Source organism: Chanos chanos, chromosome 1 (genome assembly GCF_902362185.1).
Source record: "Chanos chanos chromosome 1, fChaCha1.1, whole genome shotgun sequence".
In the NCBI taxonomy this organism is placed as follows: Eukaryota; Metazoa; Chordata; class Actinopteri; order Gonorynchiformes; family Chanidae; genus Chanos; species Chanos chanos.
In genome coordinates this window covers 49021294-49043777 of record NC_044495.1, presented here as the reverse complement: position 1 = coordinate 49043777, position 22484 = coordinate 49021294, and the positions used below count along the sequence as shown (strand labels likewise).

At 38.9% G+C, this 22484-nt stretch overlaps 2 protein-coding genes across 2 annotated transcripts; one reads left to right on the top strand and one right to left on the bottom strand.

Moving 5' to 3' along the window:
• Positions 1–790: 790 nt before the first annotated feature.
• LOC115804366 (serine/threonine kinase-like domain-containing protein STKLD1) lies at positions 791–7027 on the bottom strand. Its single transcript, XM_030764772.1, has 19 exons — positions 7013–7027; positions 6669–6755; positions 6539–6583; positions 6216–6290; positions 5921–6025; positions 5688–5758; positions 5464–5585; positions 5244–5359; positions 4743–4876; positions 4180–4310; positions 3954–4031; positions 3478–3608; positions 3127–3193; positions 2639–2767; positions 2372–2497; positions 1864–1992; positions 1176–1316; positions 985–1064; positions 791–868 (listed from the first exon to the last, which is right to left on the bottom strand). The coding sequence occupies exons 1-19, from the start codon at positions 7025–7027 to the stop codon at positions 791–793; spliced, it is 1860 nt and encodes a 619-aa protein (XP_030620632.1).
• A 439-nt stretch (positions 7028–7466) lies between these two features.
• On the top strand, positions 7467–11808 carry slc2a6 (solute carrier family 2 member 6). Its single transcript, XM_030764760.1, has 10 exons — positions 7467–7498; positions 7641–7803; positions 8293–8499; positions 8907–9006; positions 9215–9426; positions 9665–9814; positions 10201–10309; positions 10609–10785; positions 11044–11189; positions 11650–11808. The coding sequence occupies exons 1-10, from the start codon at positions 7467–7469 to the stop codon at positions 11806–11808; spliced, it is 1455 nt and encodes a 484-aa protein (XP_030620620.1).
• Positions 11809–22484: the final 10676 nt, after the last annotated feature.

Sequence of the window (22484 nt, the reverse complement as noted above, 5' to 3'; positions counted from 1 at the left end):
TCGCACGAACCAGAAGTATTCCGGGAAGACAGACAGATGCTACTCCAATTGCTCTGTCCAGTGCTGAAAATAACGCCAACAGTTTGACTCTTCAAAACGAAAGGTAACACCGAGAATGCATTTTATGTTGCCTAAGTCACCGTAACCTAACATTAGCATCTCTGAAAAGTCGCGGCAGAGAGTTCATGTAAACGTAATCGTCAAACTTGAGCTCATTCTCTCTGATTTCTTGCCTAGAATGGCTGGGATACTGCAGCTCATAGATATTCCATTTTAAAATGAAAAATGTTCATGCATGGAGAACTGCCCTCGCCGCTTTGCAGTGTTTTGGATTAAGGGGCGCTGTTAACTGCGACTCGATATATTGGAAAACAGTGACATCATGCGGTTATTATGTTAACACACAGATTTAATGGCTTCAAAACGATTGGGCGCGCGTCACGTGAAGCATTTCTCCGTGTTATGATTTACCTGCCCAAGACTCCATGATATTCGGCTTTTGCAGTTGTGGAGTTTAATTACCTCTGGTAATGAAACGTGGTCTCTAAAGCTATACTATTATGAGAGAAGAATACAAGTAATTTAGGGGATTGCTCAATTTACCATACAATGAATTATTACAACATTACAACGTTAGCCCACACAAAAGCAATCTAAAAGGGTTCTGCGTTTATTGTTAAATTATACTGACATTTAATATCTGACACAGTGCCAGCGAAAGTACAATGTGCAAATGCGTATCATTTTTTACTGCCATCTGGACATTTATTTAAATACAGGTTGATAAAAGTCAAGCAGAGATGGTTGTCTCTTCATCATCAAGGCTCTTCAGTCGCAATATAGTCTGTTGTGTCAACCGAGTAATTTCCTAGTAGAGAGAAAAACATGACAATACATGACAATAAGAATGTGACCTCAGTGTCTAATCTGTCCACCATGAAATCTTACATGTTGCATTTGTACACTTCACCTCTCCGATCTTACCTTATTTAATGCAAACTCTGTCAGCAGCTGGCTCAGATCCTCTTCTACATTCTCGACAAGCAATTCTGGAATCATATCATCTATAAAAAAAAACAAAAAAAAAAACAAAACCCCAAAACAAATGAAGTGCTTTTTTTCCCTCGGAGGTTCACATCTAGATCTGTCCATAACACAGAAAATAACACACTCACCATACTGTGTCAACATATCCCACAGTCTGCACACGTTCTCAGAAACTTCTGGATCTCCAGGATGTTTCAGTCTGGCCTCCTTGAGAAGAGCTATGCCACTTCCTCCACTAGAGGTGAAGAGGAGTCTGCGAGCAGCCAGTGCTAACGGGTAGAACAGGGTTTTGATAATGCGTTGTCTACCATGCATTCCTCATTACTGTGACTTTAATGTTTCTTCAAACCCACATTATTTCCCTAATACAAGTACTACACATACCACAAGACACTACAGCAAAACAGGGCTTTCTCATAGAGTACATTAGACCTCCAACAGTAAATGGTTAACAAGTGACATCCACCCTTAAAGCTCAAGTTCTCTTGCAGTTGGCTATCTTGTGAAACTTAATTACCTAGATTCAGTCTGTCATCATCATATTTTTTCATCACATGCACTCTATCAGAGATGTGGTCTGTCTTGAGTTGAGTCTGTGTTGCCTATTTTTCCAATCATACAATGCACCTGGGCCGCACTTTAATATTAGAGCTAGAACTGCTGAAAAAACGGCATTGAATTTACTCTCCCATGCAAATTTGCCAACATTTAAAGACCATTAACATTTTTTTACCACCACTTCTCTAGTGTACTTTGTCCCCTAAAGGTAAAATTACTGTAGCGTAACTATGGCAGTTCCAGGTGTTCTGCTCTCACCTGATACACTGACCAGGCTGGCCAGGGCTATGAAGATGTCATTCATTATACGGCTTTGGCTTGCATGAATACTCAGAGAGTGCATCAAGACGAAGACAGAATCCTCAATGTGTTTATCTTCAGACAAACCTGCACAGCAGGAAGGGAGAGTTAGTGCTCAATACTCTTATTCTGTTCACATCATATACTAGTAACTCACTGACCAACTAATTACTTTCCACTTTTCCATAACTGTATTTTTTAATTCTATGGTAATTCAGGCTGCAGTAGTATCAAGTATGGGCACACAGAAATATATGATATATATATATATGCTATATATATGTGTATTTTGACAAATTAGTGCTGAACCATGTTCAGTGGATAAAGCATTATACAATATGTGTCAGTCACTCATCACATAATTAGACACAGTGCGATAAATGACAGTCTTTTCAAGGCCAGCTGTTTTCCATATGCATTGTACTTTTGTAGTGTTCTCAACACCTTCCAGGTGTTAATCTCTCACCTAGTCTGGTCAAGGACTTAAGCACGGCACACACACGCTCAGTCACAGCCTCATTCTGCAGGTGAGTCTCTCCAACCAAACACACTGTCTCAACAACACCTCCGACCGATTCAATGGCACTGCCACCTTAGAGAGTTTTAAAGACACACGGGGGTTTTCGCTGTCACACCACACAGGCAAAAACAAATGACATGTAGATAGAATGAGCCCGGTGTTCAGTTATTCAGACGGTGATTGTTTACTTTTGTAATTATAAAAGTGTGTCACCTTGTGTCAGAGCATTCTTGAGGCACTTCAAACAGAGGTTGGCCATCTCTGCATTCTCTGGATATGCCTTTAGTGTCTTCACCACCTCCTGGACTCCGCCTTGTTCCACAATTTCTTCAGCTGTCTCCTCTAAAAATATGCATCCACATTTTTTTTGAGAGAGAGAAGGAAAGTGATAGAGAGAGCAACATTTTGAGAGTAATATTGAAGTTACCATTATAAATTACAATCATTTTTGAGAATGAATTCCTATAAAGCTTTTATGCACACACCCAGCCATTCTCCCCATCCTTGATCTATATACTCTTTACATGAATATACTGTATGTATACACATTTAACTGTGTGTATGGGTATGAATATAAACTTGTAATTAACAGAACTGAGTGAAGCCCTTTTGTTGAGGCCTGTTATCAGAAGGGAGCTAATGAGAGTTCTGAGTGAAAAAGTGTCCAGACCAGAGGTTTCGTCTGCTTAGAAAACACCCACCATCCCCTGAGATGAGGTTGAGGATTTGAAAGGTACGAGTTAGCAGATCTGTGTGCGTGGGATATGTCTGCGCAGTCCGGAGGGCGCAGGTCACAATCTTCCTCACATTGACACGCACACTTATGCCGCTGCCCTGAACTGAGACAATGTTCCAATAAAACAACCTGAGTCAAGATAAACGTCACTCGGATCCAGCAGGTAAACACAGCAGCAGGAAATACAGCCTCTGGCTTTTTCAAGCATTCAATAAGGCCATTCTACAAAAGACTGTGATGGTAAAGTGTGACGACAGCTAAATAATAAACAGTGTTAAAGGACGGCTCTCCCCTCCTCTGAGCCAGCACAACAGACTTCTATTGACTTACCTGCTGGTAAACATCGCTGTAATAGCTGGCAGGATTTCAGCTGGATCTCTGCACAGTCCAGATGATTCAGCATAGCAGACGACACAGACTTCACCACATCACTGGCCCTGTCCAACACTGAGATACATAACAGAGATATAAAGAGATATAAGGTTTATTAAATGGTCCATACAGTTCAGTACTGGAGAAGAAACAGCATTCAGACACAGACATGTATTAGCGATACAAATGTTGTGATGAAGTTATTTTAGCTGAACAGGGCTCAAAGTTTCCCCGCTGACATAATTATCAAATATACATTATCTGTCTACTGATCCATTTTTGCAGCCAATTCTAAACTCATGTGCTATGATCAGAAATCATTCTCAGTCAGCAACAAGATGAGTTTCTTCAGACTGTTCTGTTACACCCATAGAAAGTGACTGCTATTAATGATCATTTGGTAGAAGTGAAAAGCATTACCTTTCTTCTCTTCCTCCAGCAGATAGGACAGGACAGAATTCTGAACACTCTGGACATAACTGTGAATCTGCATGAACTCTGTGATTCAAGAGGACAGAAACCCCCGTAATACAAGATGAATTGTTTTTCAAATGCCTAACTCTAAGCATGTATCTTTCAGGGACGCCGAACACAGATGACTATATTCGGGCACAGAGATTAGATTTTATATGTTGTTTAAACATACCGAGAACTTTGTCAAACCCCTCAGTGAATGGAGGTCCAGCAACCCCTGGTGGAAGACTCTTCTTCACCACATGCAGAGTGGAGCCACAGATGGTAAGACACTGTTTCACAACATCCTCATTCACAAGTTCCCTATATTAGCACAACAAAGAAAGATGATCTATTCTGTCTGTTTTTCTCACTCTGTAGCTAATGCTAATACTAACAGTGTATTAAGTGCAACTTGTGGAACTTGTTTTTTTTTTTTTGGCTTGCTCAACGGAGGTTCAGGCCCAGATATTCAGTAAATGTGCTTTTTGACCAGGGTCTACAGTTCAAAAAACCCAGTATAAAATCATCTAAAACAGGGCAGAATTGACTTCAGGCTTTGGACACTGAATAACCTAAGTAGCCGAAGTTCAATGTATCTTAAGATGTTCTTAAGCAAGTCTGCATGCAAAAGTGGGGCTATTTAAAAAAAACATTTGTTGATGATCAGAAATGTGTCTCTGCTTGGTCTGAACCCTTGCCCTACATTAATGAATCCTGTGATCATATTTGAATATGGCTCTCAAAGACACTAACCAAACATTGATCCTGGTTTGGGGGTTTGGGTCAAACATCATGGTAAGGAGCAGGTGAAAGTCTTTGGATGTGACGATATTCAGCGTGCTCAGACTCTCTTTAATCTGAAAGAGCTGATTCTGTGAGGTCTCCACCTGGACACACAAAGCACACAGTGCCCCACATTATTAATGACACTGAAAGAGCATGGACATTACAATGAGTTCAGGTAGTTATGTTATCACAGCACCTCGTCACTAGAGGGCGCTCAAAATGCATAGTATGTCCAGTGGATTTCTTTTTGACAAGGCATGTGACTGAAGCCCAAGACAATTATTCTTAGAGTTGTGACAATCGAACTGAATTATTTACATCACTGTTCTAAAAACAACAAGTGTCCTGAAGAGAGAACAACAACATCAGCAAAATCAATGTTGGTAAAATGTTTCAGATGACAAATGCCCTACGGTGTCAGCTGTACGGTAAGGTGCTGAGAAAAAGAGAATGTTCTGTCAGACATACGTCAACCACGTGACAGGTGAGCATGTCCAACAGAATGCAGCCCAGAGACCAAACATCAGTCTTCTCAGTCCACTGTCGCTGGGTCACACTCTCTGGAGCCATGCACGCATTGGCCACTACGGGAAGTGTGAATGAAGCATTACAGTTATAATAATTAAAAATGATGAGTGTCATCGATGAAGACAAGGCACAAGCGTACCTTTCAGGGCGTGGAGGGTGCGCTCTGAGCACTTAATCCATTTTAGCGTCTCAAGCCTGTCTTCGAGAATCGACGCAGTCCCGAAATCAAACATGCGAAACGACGGCCCTTCATCCATCAAGACGTTCGACGGTTTCAGATTTCTTAACGGTCACATACGTAAACGTAAAAAACTGGAAAATCAGACTCGTTTATGTCAGCACTGTGAAAGATACACAATGAAAACAAACAAACAAACAAACAACCTGTGAACAATATTGTGCCTGTGTAGGTAGGTAAGAGCATCCACCATCTGTCCTAGGAACAACTGGATGACCTGAGGGAGAGACAGCAGCGCTTTGTTGTTTAACAAGACCTGATGAATTGAACGTGGTAATTGTGAGTTTCTAAATGTTTTGACTGCAAAAAAAAAAAAAAAACGTGAAATGAGAGTCTAGACAGTCGATAAATGCTTACCAGGCTTTCTTATTTGGTATACCTTGTTATCAAACGTCTGTCTCTGCTCCCTATGGTAACAGATGGCATCACTCAGAGTTGTTGTGTAAGGACAATCCATCACCATGGAAAGTATTACTGAGGAGATCTAAAATTAAACGTGCATTTTTAGATTCACTCAGGAAACTTTTAATGGCACAAAAAAGACAGGCATTTCCATGCAGTGCCAAAAAGCTGTAGCAAGGCATTTGAATCCAAGGGTTTCTCCTCTAATTCAAATGTGTTTCTCCTCTAATGCGTCAAAAATGTTTAAGCAGTATTAAAAGTTGCGAGCTTACACTTTTGTCCCAGGATATGAACATTTCTCTGTATTTGACAATGTTTGAGTGACTCAGCTGAAGCAAACAAAGTGCCTGTAAATGCAGAGATAGGGATGATGCCAAGGGAGGGGAAAAAAAAGCCAAAATCAGGGGAAATGAGGAAACAAACAAGAGTAATGTTTTAAGTTACTGTGATCCAGTAGACACTGTCATTTTACATTATTGATATCATATTGTTATGTTTTACCAAGCACTGTTTAAGTTATATCTTTAAGGAGATTAGAAGGATGTAAACTCTGTTTCGTTAAATAACTGATTGTAGAGAAAGAAAGATGGACAACCTCCTGCAGAGCTTGATTGGCTGCTCCTTCATCCAGGCATTCGACCTGTAGGACACTTTTGATATTATTTTATGGGAACAAAACACAGAAATTATGCTACACCTTAGCATGCCAATTACGCTTGAACTACCTTTTTTAACGTGCGTTCCGAGCCAGAGCCTCTGTCCTCTACAAAAAGAGTTGTACCGGTGGACCTTGGGCACATGGCGTCTAAGACCTGATCAAAACAAGTGTAATAAAGGCACACGAATAAGATTTGAAGACTGAGACAGAGCAGTGTTCCGGTATCTCTGGTTTTGCACAGAATCAGTGCAGCGCTTAACGCAATATAACTTACACTAAGTAGCTAGCATTCTCCCTACAAATTTACAAGCTAAAATTAGGTTGTCTCCTGGCTCAGCGCTGAAACGTTTCACAGAGGTGCTAGTGTCTTAAACCCTAAGTACATATGCAAAGAACATGACAGGTAGCTACCACATAATTTTCCATCTTCATTTGTTTTCTTCAGCGGAAAAAATACAATTTGTAAATTACTCTAATGGCTAAATGTTGTGTTTCGTGGGTGCCAGGAAACGGTAAACATTACAACGTGTTGCCAGCAGATACAAATTCGAAAAACTGCGCATGCTCGCGCTGTCAACAAACTGGTGTAAAATCCTTGGCCACGTAATATAATTTAAAGTCAAATATTCTCTTGACTGCTAGCTTTTCTTTTCCCTAAAATTGACAACCGATTTGCGCAATCCCAGAATAAACGGGTATGACGTATAGAAATATATGTTCCGGGCGTCTCTGTCGTCTCTGTGGGTGGGGTATTCTCTTCCTTTTTGTGACCAGTAAAGAAATTCCCGAATTGCAGCCTGAACACTTGACTTAAAGGAGATGTTGTAAAAAGTGACAGTCTGCATCGTAAACTAGAGAAAAGAACATGAATGAAAACACACCGCTGCTAAATACAAGGAGGAAAGTAAGGTAATTCTCTAAGATTACAAATCTGATCTTTTTTGTTTCTAAACTGTTGTAGATGTGCAACTTGAGTGTTTTTTCAGTATCACGTTTCTACTTTTTAGTAAATAAATAAAATACTGTATGTGTAATTTTACCCTCCCAGAAATGGCAGGCTCTACCTGGCTGTGTTTTCAGCTGTCTTGGGCAATTTCAGTTTTGGTTTCTCCATGGTGTACCCATCCCCAGTTATCCCACAGCTTCAAATGGATGATGACCCACGGATGAAGATGAATGTTCAACAGGTGTCCTGGTTTGGGGTAAGAGTTTCTTGTTTTAATACAAATGGTTACTCTCTCAGAAGAAAAAAGAAAAGAAAAGGAGATTGTATGTGTGTATTTGTGTGTGTGTGTGTGTGTGTGTGAGAGAGAGAGAAACAGAGAGAGAGTGTTTGTGTGTGAGAGAGAATGCGAGAAAAAGAAAGAAAGAAAGAAAGAAAAAAAGGGGAAAGGAGCACGTAAAAAAAGACAGAATTTCCATCTCCATGACACAAATTTCCATCTCCATGACACAAATTTCCAACTCCATGACACAAATTTCCAACTCCATGACACAAATTTCCAACTCCATGACACAAATTTCCATCTTCATGACACAGGAGTTTCCAAAGCCATGTCAGTTTAAAAGATAGAATAAACAGAATTACCCACTGAGTTCTGAAAAAGTTTCCAGTTTCTCAGTTTACAGTTTAAAGTTTACAGTTTTGTTTTTGTTTTTTTTTTAACTTTTTTCCCCGTTGTACCCATTAGTCGGTGTTCACGCTGGGGGCGGCTGCAGGAGGCCTTGGTGCCATGCTGCTGAATGACAAGATTGGGCGGAAACTGAGCATTATGATGTCTTCCATCCCATCTGTGGTGGGCTACCTGGTGATGGCAAGTGCCCAGGAGATCTGGATGTTACAAGTGGGCCGATTCCTGAACGGCATCGCGGGTGGCATGACTGCTGCTTCCATTCCTGTAGGTCAGCTGGTTGCTATGAGTTTCAATAACTTTCACCAATATGTTTGAATAGGCGTGTCGTTACACTTAACGTTTTGTAATGTATAGTATTTTAAAACAGCTCACTTATTAAAGTGCTGTAAATTAGAGCGCAATAGTTATAATTACTAATAGGAGAAGGATAAAATACATGAGATTCATGTGATAGTTTTGAATAAGATAATAACAGATGTCTACACAAAATCCAAAAACTCGGACTTGGACTTATCGTTTAGAGGAAAATGTTGTAAATCAGTCAGAAAAAAAAGCGTTTTTGTGTGATTTGCATTAGCTGAAGGTTTTGGACAAAAAGTTTTGGGAATTTATTATAATCTGAATTAAGTGAATAAGTGGAATGTGCCGTTAATAATCTGATCGAATTGCAGGTCTACGTGTCCGAGATTTCACATCCGTCAGTCAGAGGTGCTATGGGTTCATGTCCTCAAATTACCGCCGTCTTTGGAAGTCTGGCACTCTATGCACTGGGTAAGAGCCTTAACTTCCTCAATTTTGAACCACCCAACCAAATCAGTCCTCTTTTCTGCTCACAGCGCAGAATTCAGTTTCAACCATATCCTCAGCTGTATTTTTCCACACAAATTTAAACATTCTTAACTTTTTGTGTTTAACATTCTGTGATTATATGCCCTGAGTATAATGTAATTCTCTGACACTTTTTTCTTTCTCCCTGCAGGACTGGTGTTGCCATGGAGATGGCTTGCCGTGGCAGGAGAAGTCCCTGCTGTCATCATGGTGGTTTTACTGTGTTTCATGCCCCGTTCGCCCCGTTACCTCATCACTAACGGCAAACAGGAGGAAGCCAGCAGGGCCCTGGAGTGGCTCCGGGGCTCAGACTCCGACTATATGACCGAACTGAACCAGATAGAGAGAAGCATTAAATCTCAGGTGAAAAAAAACGACACAGTCAGCATCGTGAAGTGATGTCATCTACATGAAATTTCTTTTTAATTGCTTCTGCTGTTGATACTAAAAAGGCAATCGTAATTTTATTCTCAGACACAGTGTTGTTTTGTAAAATTCAAACATTTTGTTCTGGACTCTCTGTATTTACATACAGTTTGTAGAGTTGTGTTATGACATATATATATATACTTTTATGTTCCCCTTATGTTCCCTTTTCTAGGGTAAACTCCAGTTCTCTGAGCTTACCAAGCCGCGGTACTACAAACCCATCCTGATCTCCATAGGCATGCGATTTTTGCAGCAGATGACTGGGATAACACCCATTTTAGTGTACCTTGAGCCCATCTTCCACAAGACAAACATCTCCCTGGTGAGTCACACATTCCAGAAACTCAGCGGATTGTGATCTCTTTAAACACACCCTTGATACTTCCACAGTTTTATGCCTACAGACACATTCATTCACATGCAGTTCTGCAAACAGGAACAACAACAGAAAGCGGTTTCAGACTTGTACAGTCATGTCACAGAGCTGGAATTTAATATCTGATTCAGAGGAGTCAAATAAAAAGACAAGGAATATGATATGAAATGGAATATTTTGAAACACCAGTTAGCTTCCAGGCACATTTTTGCCATTGAGCTCTCATGTTCCTTTAACAGTACTTAAACTGGTGATTTCTCATGTAATCTGTTCATTTACCAGTATTCCTATTTATTTATCTCCCGTACTTATTTCTCTTTCTCTTCATCCAGGAGCCCAAATACGACGCTGCTTTGGTTGGGGCTGTGAGATTAGTGTCTGTTGTCATTGCTGCTAGTCTGATGGATAAGGCCGGCAGAAAAGCTCTCCTTTACACATCAGGTTTGCTGTCTACATTGTTTGCTAAATATAATTTTTTGCAAATTTATGATTTCATTGTCATTTGGCTATCTCTCTTTCTCTTCCAATGCCAGCACGGTGCATTAGGTTTGTTAATGTCATTATTATTATTATTATTATTATTATTATTATTATTATTATTATTATTATTATTATTATTATGCAGAAGAGTAGGGGAGAGCTGTGATGTTTCATTACATTTATGTAATAGCCGTGAATTAATGGGACCATGTACTGCATCCAAATGATTAATTGTCTTTTTCCTTTATCTTGCTCTTCAGGGTTCTTGATGTATTTGTCCATGCTTACAATGACCATGTACACCCACGTGACACCATGTCAGCCTGGTAACCACACGTTTCAGCCAGATGACGTGCAGACGTATGGATCCGCGTCGCCTCAGGCCTTTAATCCCATCACTCTCATTCCTCTTATCGCTACAATGGTCATTATATTCGGTGAGTGATAAAGACTATCTATCCATAATCCAAGACATATTTGTCTGATAATCTTCCTGTTCTCGGACTGCTGTGCAAATGAATTTTGGCCATTAGTGAACTGTCTACATGCTTATGTCTCTTAATCGATTTTTATGTGAAATGACTGTCCTCTTGCACACATGTGTGTAGAGACATACACACACATACACACACACACACACACACACACACACGCACATGTGCACATTTAATATCTTTTCCCCATCGTATGTCCAGGTTATGCTATGGGCTGGGGTCCAATCACGTGGTTGCTGATGTCTGAGGTTTTGCCCTTGGGTGCCCGGGGCGTGGCCTCTGGGCTGTGTGTCGGTGTGAGTTGGATAACTGCTTTCATCCTGACTCAGGTCTTCATGCATGTGGTGGTGAGTTTCAGCTTTCTCTTTCATTTTAAACGATCTTACCCGCTAGGGATCCACGCAGTTAAGCATAAGCAATTTCACTTCCTACCACTGCCCCATACTATGCAATGACTTGATTTCATCAGTGAGTATCATTTCAAAATGAACTTCTGGTCAGGCACAATGACTCATTTCTTCTGTTTTCATTACTTTTAATGTTATTTAAAAATCTTTCAAAGGTTTAGAATTTGGTGTGTTTTGTTTGTTTGGACAACACAAACCGTCAACAGAAGATTTTAAATCACTTTCCTTGATTAAAGAAAGGAGGTGTTTTAGAATCACATTGAACATTATACTTAAGGATAGCTCCACGTACTTCACTTTGATATTGGGATCATTTCTTATGATGCCCATTCTGTTCAGAAACACTGGTGTCTGATTGTTGTCTCTCCTTTTTAATGAAAAACTAACTTCTTTCCCACAGGACACCTATGGACTGTTTGTCCCTTTCCTGTTCCATGGTATAATCTGTGTGGTGAATATTATTTTCACTGCCGTGTGTGTGCCAGAAACAAAGGGAAGAACCTTAGAGGAGATCGAAAACTATTTCCGCACCGGACGCAAGTTCACCATCCTCGATTGACGCGCGATAAAGGGATGATGTGTTTTGATAAAGTAATTTCTTGGACTCTCACCGCATGAATTACTCTTTAATGTCTTGTGTGGAAATGTCCTCCATGTTGTTTCTGTGTTTACATATGCATATGTTAAAGAATGTATTAATTACTTTAAAGACACACGTTATGTGGGTTAACATTTGAACATCAACTCAAGGGTTTTACAGAGCAGCCAAGAATGTGGATGAATGCATTAGATGTCTCAGAAATGATTCATATGGTTCATCATTCATAGGTACATTACTACATCCTCTCTCAGAATAGTGTGGTGTTGAAGTAGTTGAGCTAGAAGGAGAGGTGGGAAAAAACTGACTTCTTTTACCACAGTTTACCACTTCTCCTTTCTCTTATTCTGTTCCTCTACTCTTCCGTGAAAACCAGTGTAGAGGTCATGAATAGGCTATAGAAAAATCAGATATCCAAGTATGACAGGGTGTGCTAGTACGTGTCTACTGATCAGAACTTGATTTGCAAGAAAGGCTGTTCCTTTACAGAATTGTAAAATGTAAACCAGTCCAAGGTTGCATAAACTGGATAATATGATTTGGGTTTCCCAGGGACTTTTGTGATATGTTAGAGGACACTTCAAAGACAGTAATTCACCATTAGGCCCATATTCATGTCAGAGCATTCTGATTATGGAAGAAGTTGTTTCCCTGAGGTTATCATTGTTTCTGGGGGAAAAAAGAAAAAAAATGACTGTCTCATAAGATCACGTTATTAACACCAGTTTTTATACCTCTGTAATACTTCACTCCCTCATGAGATCATGTTATTAACACCAGTTTTTATACCTCTGTCATATGTTGCACATTTCTTTGTTGCTGTAGAAATAAATGCAAAATTATATGGGTTTTTTTTGGTTAAGGATTTGATTGTGTGTGTGAAATTGTAATTCAAAGAGACAAACTGATTTACATATCTCTGAACAGAAGTAACTAGGAAAAATAAATATGAAATAAATATGTGAGGTGTGTTCTCACAGAATTAACTCCATACATACTATAAAGCATAAACATGTACATATTTCATCTTTGTTCACTTCAATGCTTTCAGTGTGTTTCAGTAGGAAAAACTGATCTCTCACTACCACTGTGAAAGACTGATCACTGGTCGATCTCAGACTGGAACGTTTCTAGAAGTTCAGCAAAACATGCGTGAAAGGATATTAAAAAACTAATGCAATTTCACAGTTATGGAACTTGAGAAGAAGTCTGTGGTGAAATTAGTCTATTTCGTTTCAGTGTACTAAAAAAGAGTTCATATGCTGCTTGGTCACACATATCTAACATCATTTTTTACATTAATATTCCTGGATTCAATTTCATTACTGCTGCAAAAATTAAAAAATGAAAACAATAAGGTGGTCAATGACTGTTTAGAATAAAATGACCCTCTTCTAATCATATGAATCTTAGAGTTCTTGTGGTTATAGAGCCGTGGTAGTTTTAGAACTCAAAACAATAAAAAAAATAGAGAGAGAGATTAGAGTGGACATTTTGCATACAACATTTTGTCAATTTTGGTCGGAAGAAAATTACTAGACTGTGGTTCAGAGAAACCGCAAACCATGTATCAAGTGTTTTGGGGTTTAGGCTCAGCATTTCACAGTACTGGACATGTGACGAGGAGGAAAACAGGGCCAGACAAAGGCTTTGCATATAAGCAACAACAGCACTTTCATTCAGACTTAAAAACCAACGCGTAATTCCCGTTTTTTCTGAGTATAATAAAGGAGCTTCCTTTTTTTCTGGCCACAAAAGACAAATAATGTGTCCATTTGGCAAAGAAGCAAACCTAGCCTGAAAGTGGAATTACTGAAATCATCTGAGTGAACGAGAAAGCCGTTTGATGGTCGTTAAAGATTTAAGCTGTTTAGCTGCTCCCTAAGTTGACAAAAAGAACCACAGTAAGGAAAAAAAAGTTTGAATTAAAGCTAGTAGATTTGACTACTGAACCTCTGCATCAAAATAAGCACTAAGCTGCCTGGTCTGTGGAACAACGAACTGTTCCTAGCCATTCTTAGATGACTGAGTTCATTTGTTACTACAGCACTGTTCCATGGCCTTTCACAAGGCCTGCTGAATTGTTTTTTGAGAATTTATAGTAGGCTGCGACTTATCATTATGCCTCTGTGTATCATATTGTTATCTGTGTTTGTTTGCATTTCTCTCAACACAGCACAACACTTTGTGAAATGAACATTCTTGCACTGGCTACGCATAGATGAGACCTGAGCCGTCTGTTTTAGAAGACTCCTCACCTTTGGCAAGAACTTACCGCTTTGGTTAAACATTGAAGATTTCCATTTAAAAGTAGTTTATAAATCCTACTTTAGCAACAAACAAACAAACATACAAACAACAAACAAAATCACATTTAAGGGTTAAATCAATAAAGACCAAAAACAGTGAATGTTACGGCTCAAAAATCAGCGCGCACTAAAAGAACACGCAGCCCCCAGCAAAACACAACTTGCCATGTGTTGTGTCATTCATTGTGCCAACAGTGGAAGAATGAAGATGGCCCATAACACGCGGACTTTGACAAACTCAGAACTTAGTGTGGCTTAAAAAGGCGTCATGAAAAAAGCTAACGAAAAAAGTAAGAGTAAGTCCTTTGATCAAAAAATATTTTTCATCTTTTAACAATGGCCCACACATCCTAATCACTTTAAGAATAATGTAACCTCAAAGGGAGCAAAGCAAAGTATGTATTACAATTGAAATCTACTTTAGAGGGGGAAGTACTTTGGCTTCACTGTGTTTAACAACAAAAACAACAAAAAAATCTTATTGCACTGTTTCTAGGGTCATTGCCAAATCAGAATTGAATGTCACGTGTGGATGTGCCAGGAATATAACGTGCCATTTACAATTTTACACTCCACGCTGCTAATACGAGTAAATACCTGGTCAGTATCTTTCTGCAGCTTATTTTGAATTTTATTCAATCTTTATAATTCTTTGCTTGACCTGTCTGACATCACAGTTAAACTCATCGGAGAAGACCACCCATGGATATTAATTGGATTACCGTACATCGAAGTTATGATCGATTTACCGTCATTTAAATTTAGTGACAACATTTTCTCGGGAAATAAATAAATAAAATGCCTATAGGGTTTAAGCAAAGGAACATTCGAAAGTTGTTTTTTTTTTTGGTGAGAGCTAAAATAAAGACCTATTGGATCTTATCCAGTTATGTCACTCGTGTGGACAAATCCTAGCCAAGAATGTGGTATACGCGAACAACCGTAAATTTAGAGACTGTGAGTAGGCCTACTATGTTAGACTTCCTAAAGATTAGAATGACGTACGAACAGATTTTAAAAACGATCAGTAACATGCTGGGTCTCTGCAGGGTGTGATGTAAACGTTGTGGAGTATTTAGCTGCTTCAGTTTTTCATACAGAGCATGTTTCATTCCGTTCCATTGGCCACAAAGTTCTCAAACTCGAAAATAAACTGAATTTCTGAATATGGGTTGTGGCATAAGCTAAACTTCTGTGTAGGCTCAATGGTTGTGGCATAGTCTCTGACAGATCTACCTGACAATTTTTTCTATTCTGTTAGTTCTATTCTACCAGTCACGTGTGACACAGCAACGTAGCCTACATTCAGAAATGTTTGAACAAATGCTCCTTACATTGGTGACTAGACGATTACTCTCTTTAATCCGGGTTAGAATGACTGGAAATGAATGATTTAGGAGATACTAGGTCACTGGCCCGTACGTTTTCAGTGTTGGTTTCTTATCCTATATGATCATTAGTTAGGCTAAGGATTTGCCAGACATTCCTGAGCGCAGCCAGCCGCTGTCAGCTGAAAAACTGAGGGGCTGTGTTTTGTTACCCAACGCACAAAGGACCCCCTCCGAAAGAGGTTTCATAACTAGGTTGTGTAAGGCAAAACTTACATAGCCAAGCCTTGGAGTGAGTAGACTGTAGACGTGAGACTACTCTGTCGTCTCGCAACCGTTTTCTACTGAATTCACTGAAAAAGCTTGGACCATAATTAAACATGCGAGCGAATACGCAAATGAACATAATGGAGAACCAAATAATAGCAGCAGAAATTACAGCGGGATTGCTTGTAACTATGGCATGTAGGATTATTTCTAAAAATCTGTTTTTCTCAGAGGTATGTGTTCTTTTTCCACCACTCATTAGAAGCGTAACAAAATGTCCACAGCAAAATTTTACTTAAATTCAATAACGTGCAACTAGTTGTTCAACTTTTATACCCTTATCTCTCATTCAAGAGGATGGTCCCTGGCGGCGATGGAGCGCAGTTTGAAACAACGCGGTCGCTAGTTTGTGTGTGGCTCGCGAGCAATGTAAAATTCTTACTCTTCAAAAAAGGCAACAGTTCCGTTTCTCTGACGGCACATGCCAGTTCCAGACTTGTTGTAAGTTCACTTACCCATTTTTGGAAATACTTCATTTGAACTGCTACAGTTTCAGTTAAGAGAAAGTAAATGTGTTGTTTTGTTTAATCTTGCATTACGTTCTGATATAAATCTGAAATGTTTTTTTTACCCACCTCTTTCAAGGCTTCTCTTGCACTGGTTTTGTGTACCTGTAGTGAAAATATCATTACCAGAGGACCCGTAGAACAAGTAAGAATTCCCAAGATATAAATGGACTGAAAGTTTTATGTGGAAAAAGAGAATAAACTTTTATATCTTTTCCTTAATCACATTTTCCGTAACCTTTTCCTGTCAAAAGATGGAAAATATGTAGACATAGATCTGCAGATTTAAGATGAAATAAGATTCAGCATCAGAAAACTGAAACATACTCTTTGTGTGTAGACTGAATTGTGTTTCTCCTGCTCGGCAGCTCCCTCTCGTGGATGTGGCGATATTTTTGTTCCTCGTTGTGAGCAGTGTGACACTTATATCCTTGGATCGCAGACATATACAAGGATTCGTGAAACTTCATTCAGTCTTTAGTGACCCTCAGAAGTTTTTTCTTCAAATGGACTTTTTAGCCACTTTTGTTTTTGGCTTTTTATGGGTGCTCTTTCCTGACTGGTTGCTAGGTTCACAGGTACACTCTTATTTTTTGCTTGAAATATGTCCCATTTCTATTTACCGGCGCCAGCTGATCTGGGCTTAAGGAGCAAGTGATATATAGAGGAATGTAATTCTTCAGACAACCATTTCTCATAGGAGCAGGACAAATATGATGATATTGTCTTTTGAAATTGGAAGACCTTACTAATCAATGCAATCTGAGATTCAGAATCAAATGGCAAATGGGATTTGGTGTTGCAACTCTAAAAAAAAAACAAAAAAAAAAAAAAAACAACAGAAAGAAACCCAAAACCCAACACAAAAACAAAAACGCCATAATGAATAATGCCACTAAGATGGAGAAATGTTTTCACTTCTAAAGTGAAATGAGCTAGGAATTAAATGATGTTTCTAAAGAATGTTCCATTATTCCTGTAGATCACAGAGTCTGAGAACGGACTTCAACTGCACCTAACCCGGGCCTTTGGGGCTATGATGGTTGGAGACAGCTTTGTGTCTTTTGCAATTCAGAACCGACACAGCAAAGCTGAGGCATCTAAATTCAGCAGCAGAGCCCTGGTATGTGATTTACAATTTATGTTATTAATACAACCGTTAAAGGGTGGTTGGAAAAAAATGGAGCGTATATGATATCCTGTGGGTCAGTACATGCAAACTGAACACACACCTTTTGATTCCTTAAAAGTACAACTTGTGTGCAGCATAGTTTTCATCACTCATTATTCATCTGTTACAATATGTGAACAAACTGCTCCGGGGATATATAAAATTTACATTTTAATTTGTATCGGTGGCTCTGGCTGTATGAGAATGACTGCATTTTCTCACCCTCTGTCTTGACTTATCAGTGTCTTGTTTAAATTAAAACAACTGAGGCTATGTATGAGGTTCAAACAGGAGAGTATTATTATAATTTGCCCCATTTGCATGCTGGTGTTAACCACACAAGACAAAATGCGCTGAGACCACAGTAAGTGACCGTGAAGTTGATCTTACAGGGAACCATCGTACTTCTCATCTTCCTCATTCGCTCTCAGTTCACCGTGGCGACCTGGAGCACTGGGCGTGTCTGGTTTGCCTTGGTGGGAGCCAGTCTCTGGACTGGTAACTCTATCCTTGGATACCTCAACTCTGGACAAGTCAAAAATATCTCAGCTGATCAGATTTACAAATGTGCCGCAATGCGAAATACAACAACTTGTATTGTACAGCAGTAATTGTATGCATTGTATGAAGTGCCATATCAAATTCAAAGGTGCAATATGTAAGATGTCCTGCTCTTTTGTAACCAGTTCAATTAATGAGAAAACCTATTTATATTTTAAAGACATATAAGCTTTATGTTCCTTTTTGGGTTTTGCTGAAGTGTTTACAAAGTAATATAAGTTACTCCCACGGACTACTTGTTTTTGCATCCATAATTCCATATACATAACTATTTCACATCCTCAGGGACATTTCCCAGTATATCAGTTAAAGGCATGCTGTTAAAAATAATCCTTACACCCAGAGGTGACAAGACCTAGTCAGCATTTCTGTTGGTCTGCTAGTTGTCGTAATCTTGTAACGCTCTAAATGATGTCCTATGACTTCTATGACATTAGTTTACTACTGAGAAAATGGACTAAAGGAGCGTTTAAAGACTTGAAATGATATTATCACGATGTTACCTCTTTTTTTTTTGTTTCTGTAAATAGGTTGTTTCTGATACCTTTGTACATTTGTAAATGATCTTTTCTTACCTGCAACCTGAAAGTATGTACTCTTACCAATGAAGAGGAATTTGTATTTTTATTGTTCTCTGAATGATCTCAAAATGAATGAATCTCTTTAATAAGAACTTCAGCAAATCTCTTGGCCTTGTGTTCTGAACTGCCAATTTTGCCCAGAAGAACTGAGGGGTCACCTCTTTGAAGTTACACAAGTACTGGGGTCAGAAGTTGCATGTGTGCTCTCAGTTGCTTGTAGCTAGACACCTGTCTTTTTTTAAAAAAAATATATATATATTTTTTTGTTAACCTTCATTGAACGGGGAACCGATAAGCTAGTTGGAAGTACCTAAAAAATTGTGTACGATTAGACTGTTGCACTATGATACATCTATGAGTAAACAGCGGGGAAGAAATTCATTTCTTGAAACGGAACTGCTAGTCGTCTGACGCCTTTCCTCCTCCGAGAGCTTAAAGAACAACTTGCCAACGATCAACAGCAGACAAATAGGCCTACCTTATATGAAGTTCAGTAAGTCTACTAGTATGCTCAACAGTGGTGGGAACTGAGTGGTAGATTTCATTCGCCAGTCGCTGTAACAGCTTATTCGAGATATGCTGGTTCTTTAAGCCATCGGAACCTGAGACTGTCAAGAACAATTAGCGAATGTTTTTATAAGAGGTAATACTGATATAACAGCGCTTTGACAATGAGTCTCCGGTGAGCACAGGCCTATTCTTAAGATCACCACCAGATGGCAATCTAAACACAATGATGCCAGCCATGGCAAGAACGCAGAAGTAATTTCTAGTTATGAACATTGTCACTTCAGCATGAAAGGAAAAAGATTTACGATTCATGGACTCCATAAAACTATGAATGAAAATAAATAAGTCGTTAAGTCGTATTATCGATACAGTGCTAGACTGCTTCATACAAGCTTATGTGGACTCTGGTTCAGAGGAGAGAGAGAGAGAGAGAGAGAGAGAGAGAGAGAGAGAGAGAGAGAGAGAGAAGAATTTCCATTAACTTACACAGAACACTTATTGAAATATTTTTGTCGAAGCAGTTTATCTCAATCATTCATATATAACGAAAAAAAAAATCCTGAGTATCAATCATATGAGGTTTTATAGGTTTGTTCGTTTAATTGTATTTAAATATATTTTATTTTAAGCATGTGACATGTCTGAGATATTCATATGGGAAATGTAAACACCGTCCAATGACCGTGTGCAGTTTGCAGTGGTAATATTAGTGTGAATGTCTTTGATAAACCACTTGTGCACCCAGAGGTCCAGCAGATGGCGCTGTTCCCTGATTTCACTGCCTAATTCTCTAAGCGCATAGAGCCACTGCAAATTTGTTATACACTATGTCATCAGCAGCTTAGGTCAGAAGTCTGTCGCACTTCTCAAGATTAGTCAATTGTTGCACCACCACCGCTTAAAGACATCTTAGAGGCCTTACGCAACCAGGAGTAACGACTCATTACCAGGGGTCAGTCAGCCGTCCGGAAAATAACTGAAATAACGCATGATTCTATTCAAAATTACACTTCCTTGAAGAGTTTTTTTTTTTTTTTAATTTTTAGTTTAAAGTTGTAAGAGAGATTTCTCTAAAACTGTTAAATTTCAGTGAGATCATTAGTATATAGAGATCAAAGTGACACGACCATCGTGTAGAAAGATAAATAAAGCTGATAGCGTGTTCATTCTAGCGGCTTCATTAAACGATGTCTGAGAAATATTGTGGGAAAAAAAACAGGTACACTGTTTCTGTCTTATTATATCTGAAATACATTAGATCATTTATTCATCTCAAAACTCATAAGGAATAGATTTTCTAAAATGAATTTCTTTAGTAATTGACTGTTCTCTCATGAGAGATGTCCCTTTTGTTTTTGTAATTAAATAAAATAAAAATACACGATTGTCTGAAAAACAAACACGTTGCACTAACTTTATATTACTGTCTGATAAGTGTTTATAAATGAGATGCATTTTTGTATTGAAGTATTGGTCGCATTACAGGGTAGAGAGGGTACAAATCGCAGAGATGGAGTGAAAACCCATGGAATTAAGCCAAAACACAAATTGAGAAAGAGGTGCAAACCAGAAGAGGTCGGCACAGGGCCGTGTAGAGGTGCAAACCAGAGAGAAGAGCATTCGCTTAAATGGCGCCGGTCCAAAAATTCTTTGGGAGGTTCTGGCCGCCCCTTTACTCTTTGTTGTTCAACAGACAAAACATCTCTTATGGGTCCATTTTACTTTGAAGTGATAGTTCACTGAATTTTCTAATGACCTTGAACTGTCTTACCATGAACATAATAAGCGGAGTTTTAGAGCCGCCCACTTCACCCTTCCTCCTGTCCAAAGGGTTTCTTTTTTTTTTTTTTAATCATGTGGTTCTGTCATTTCAACAGTAAAGTCCTGAAGAACACTTTGAAAGCAAAGACAACGTATTTATCAGTGATGACTAAGACAGTTGGTATTTATTTCTCATTGGATGTTTAGAGCGGTCAACAAATACAAATCATGTTTATACTTTGAACATTCATCAAGTACATCATACCAGACACTACACAGAAAAAAAAAACCTCACAAAGCCTGTGTATTGTTGGATGTAATGTTATTGATGTAGCTGATGTTTTTTGGGGTAGAGGACTAACAGTACTGTAGTACCACTGTAGTGTCTAAGCACTCATGATTCCTGTGCAGTTCGTACTCACATTCTGGTTACCAAGGCAGCTAATCGCTTGGAATTCCATTTCTTCATCACTCAATAAGCTCCATTTTCACTCTGCAAGGAAAATGGGAAAATAGGTTAGGTTTGGGTAGTGGAACATTTCCAGACATCATTAAATCTTGTGATATGAACAGGTCACGCTGACCCTCAGACCTCCAGATGCTGAAAAGCAGGTCATGAGGATGCTGCTCGCCAGGAGACTGGGCCATTTCATTAGCCCGACTGTGAGTTAAAGACAATTTTTTGGAAAGAAATTAGAATCATATGCTGTTAAATGGCTTGGTGGAACATGGGTTTCTGCTATCTATGGTCTCCATGTAATCACAATATGTCAGACCCTCATTTACAGTTCTCTCCTTCCCCTTGCTAACTCAAACTCTGTCTCTGTGTTTGTGTATATACATACATATTAACATATATATACATATAGACATATATATACATATAAACACATATAAACAAGTTTTATTTTTTTTCCACCGTCGATGGCATTTTCTGAGAAAACTGATTGAGATTTACTTTACCTAGCAAAACCAAAACCAAAAACAAAAACATAAAATGATCTTCCCCACGCAGATGACAAAGCAAAGACACTTCATACTGGCCAATGATGAGCACAGACACTATTGATCATCCACCGAGATCCCCAGATTGTATTTTTTTTTTGTTTTTGAACAAAAACACATGTGCTCATTCACACCCTGCTGAGTCACAGCAAGTGTCGTGATAGAGCGGGAACTGAGGACAGTACAGAGAATTGGACGTGCCAAACTAGGACAAACAGGGTAAAAACAATAAAAAGCACCATACCACTGCCAGTAAAAATTGGACCTAGCAACAGAATAATCTCATTGCTGTGAAAACCATTAATACTGGTCAACAGAACACTTTTACTCCACTGTATAGTTCTGAAAAGGACTTCCATAGAAAGGAAAATAAAAATGCTTTAGTCACGATTTGTTAAATATTCAAGTCAGTTGAACAAATTTGTGAAAAAAAACCCTATATAAATTTAGAATGTGAAGCTTAGGGTGTGTGTGAGAGCTGAAAGCCGATTCCTGTCTTTATGAAGTTTGGCACTTGATACACTGGTGCATATTTGTCTGCTACCAATTTGTCAGCTGCCGAGTCTCTGACTTTTTGA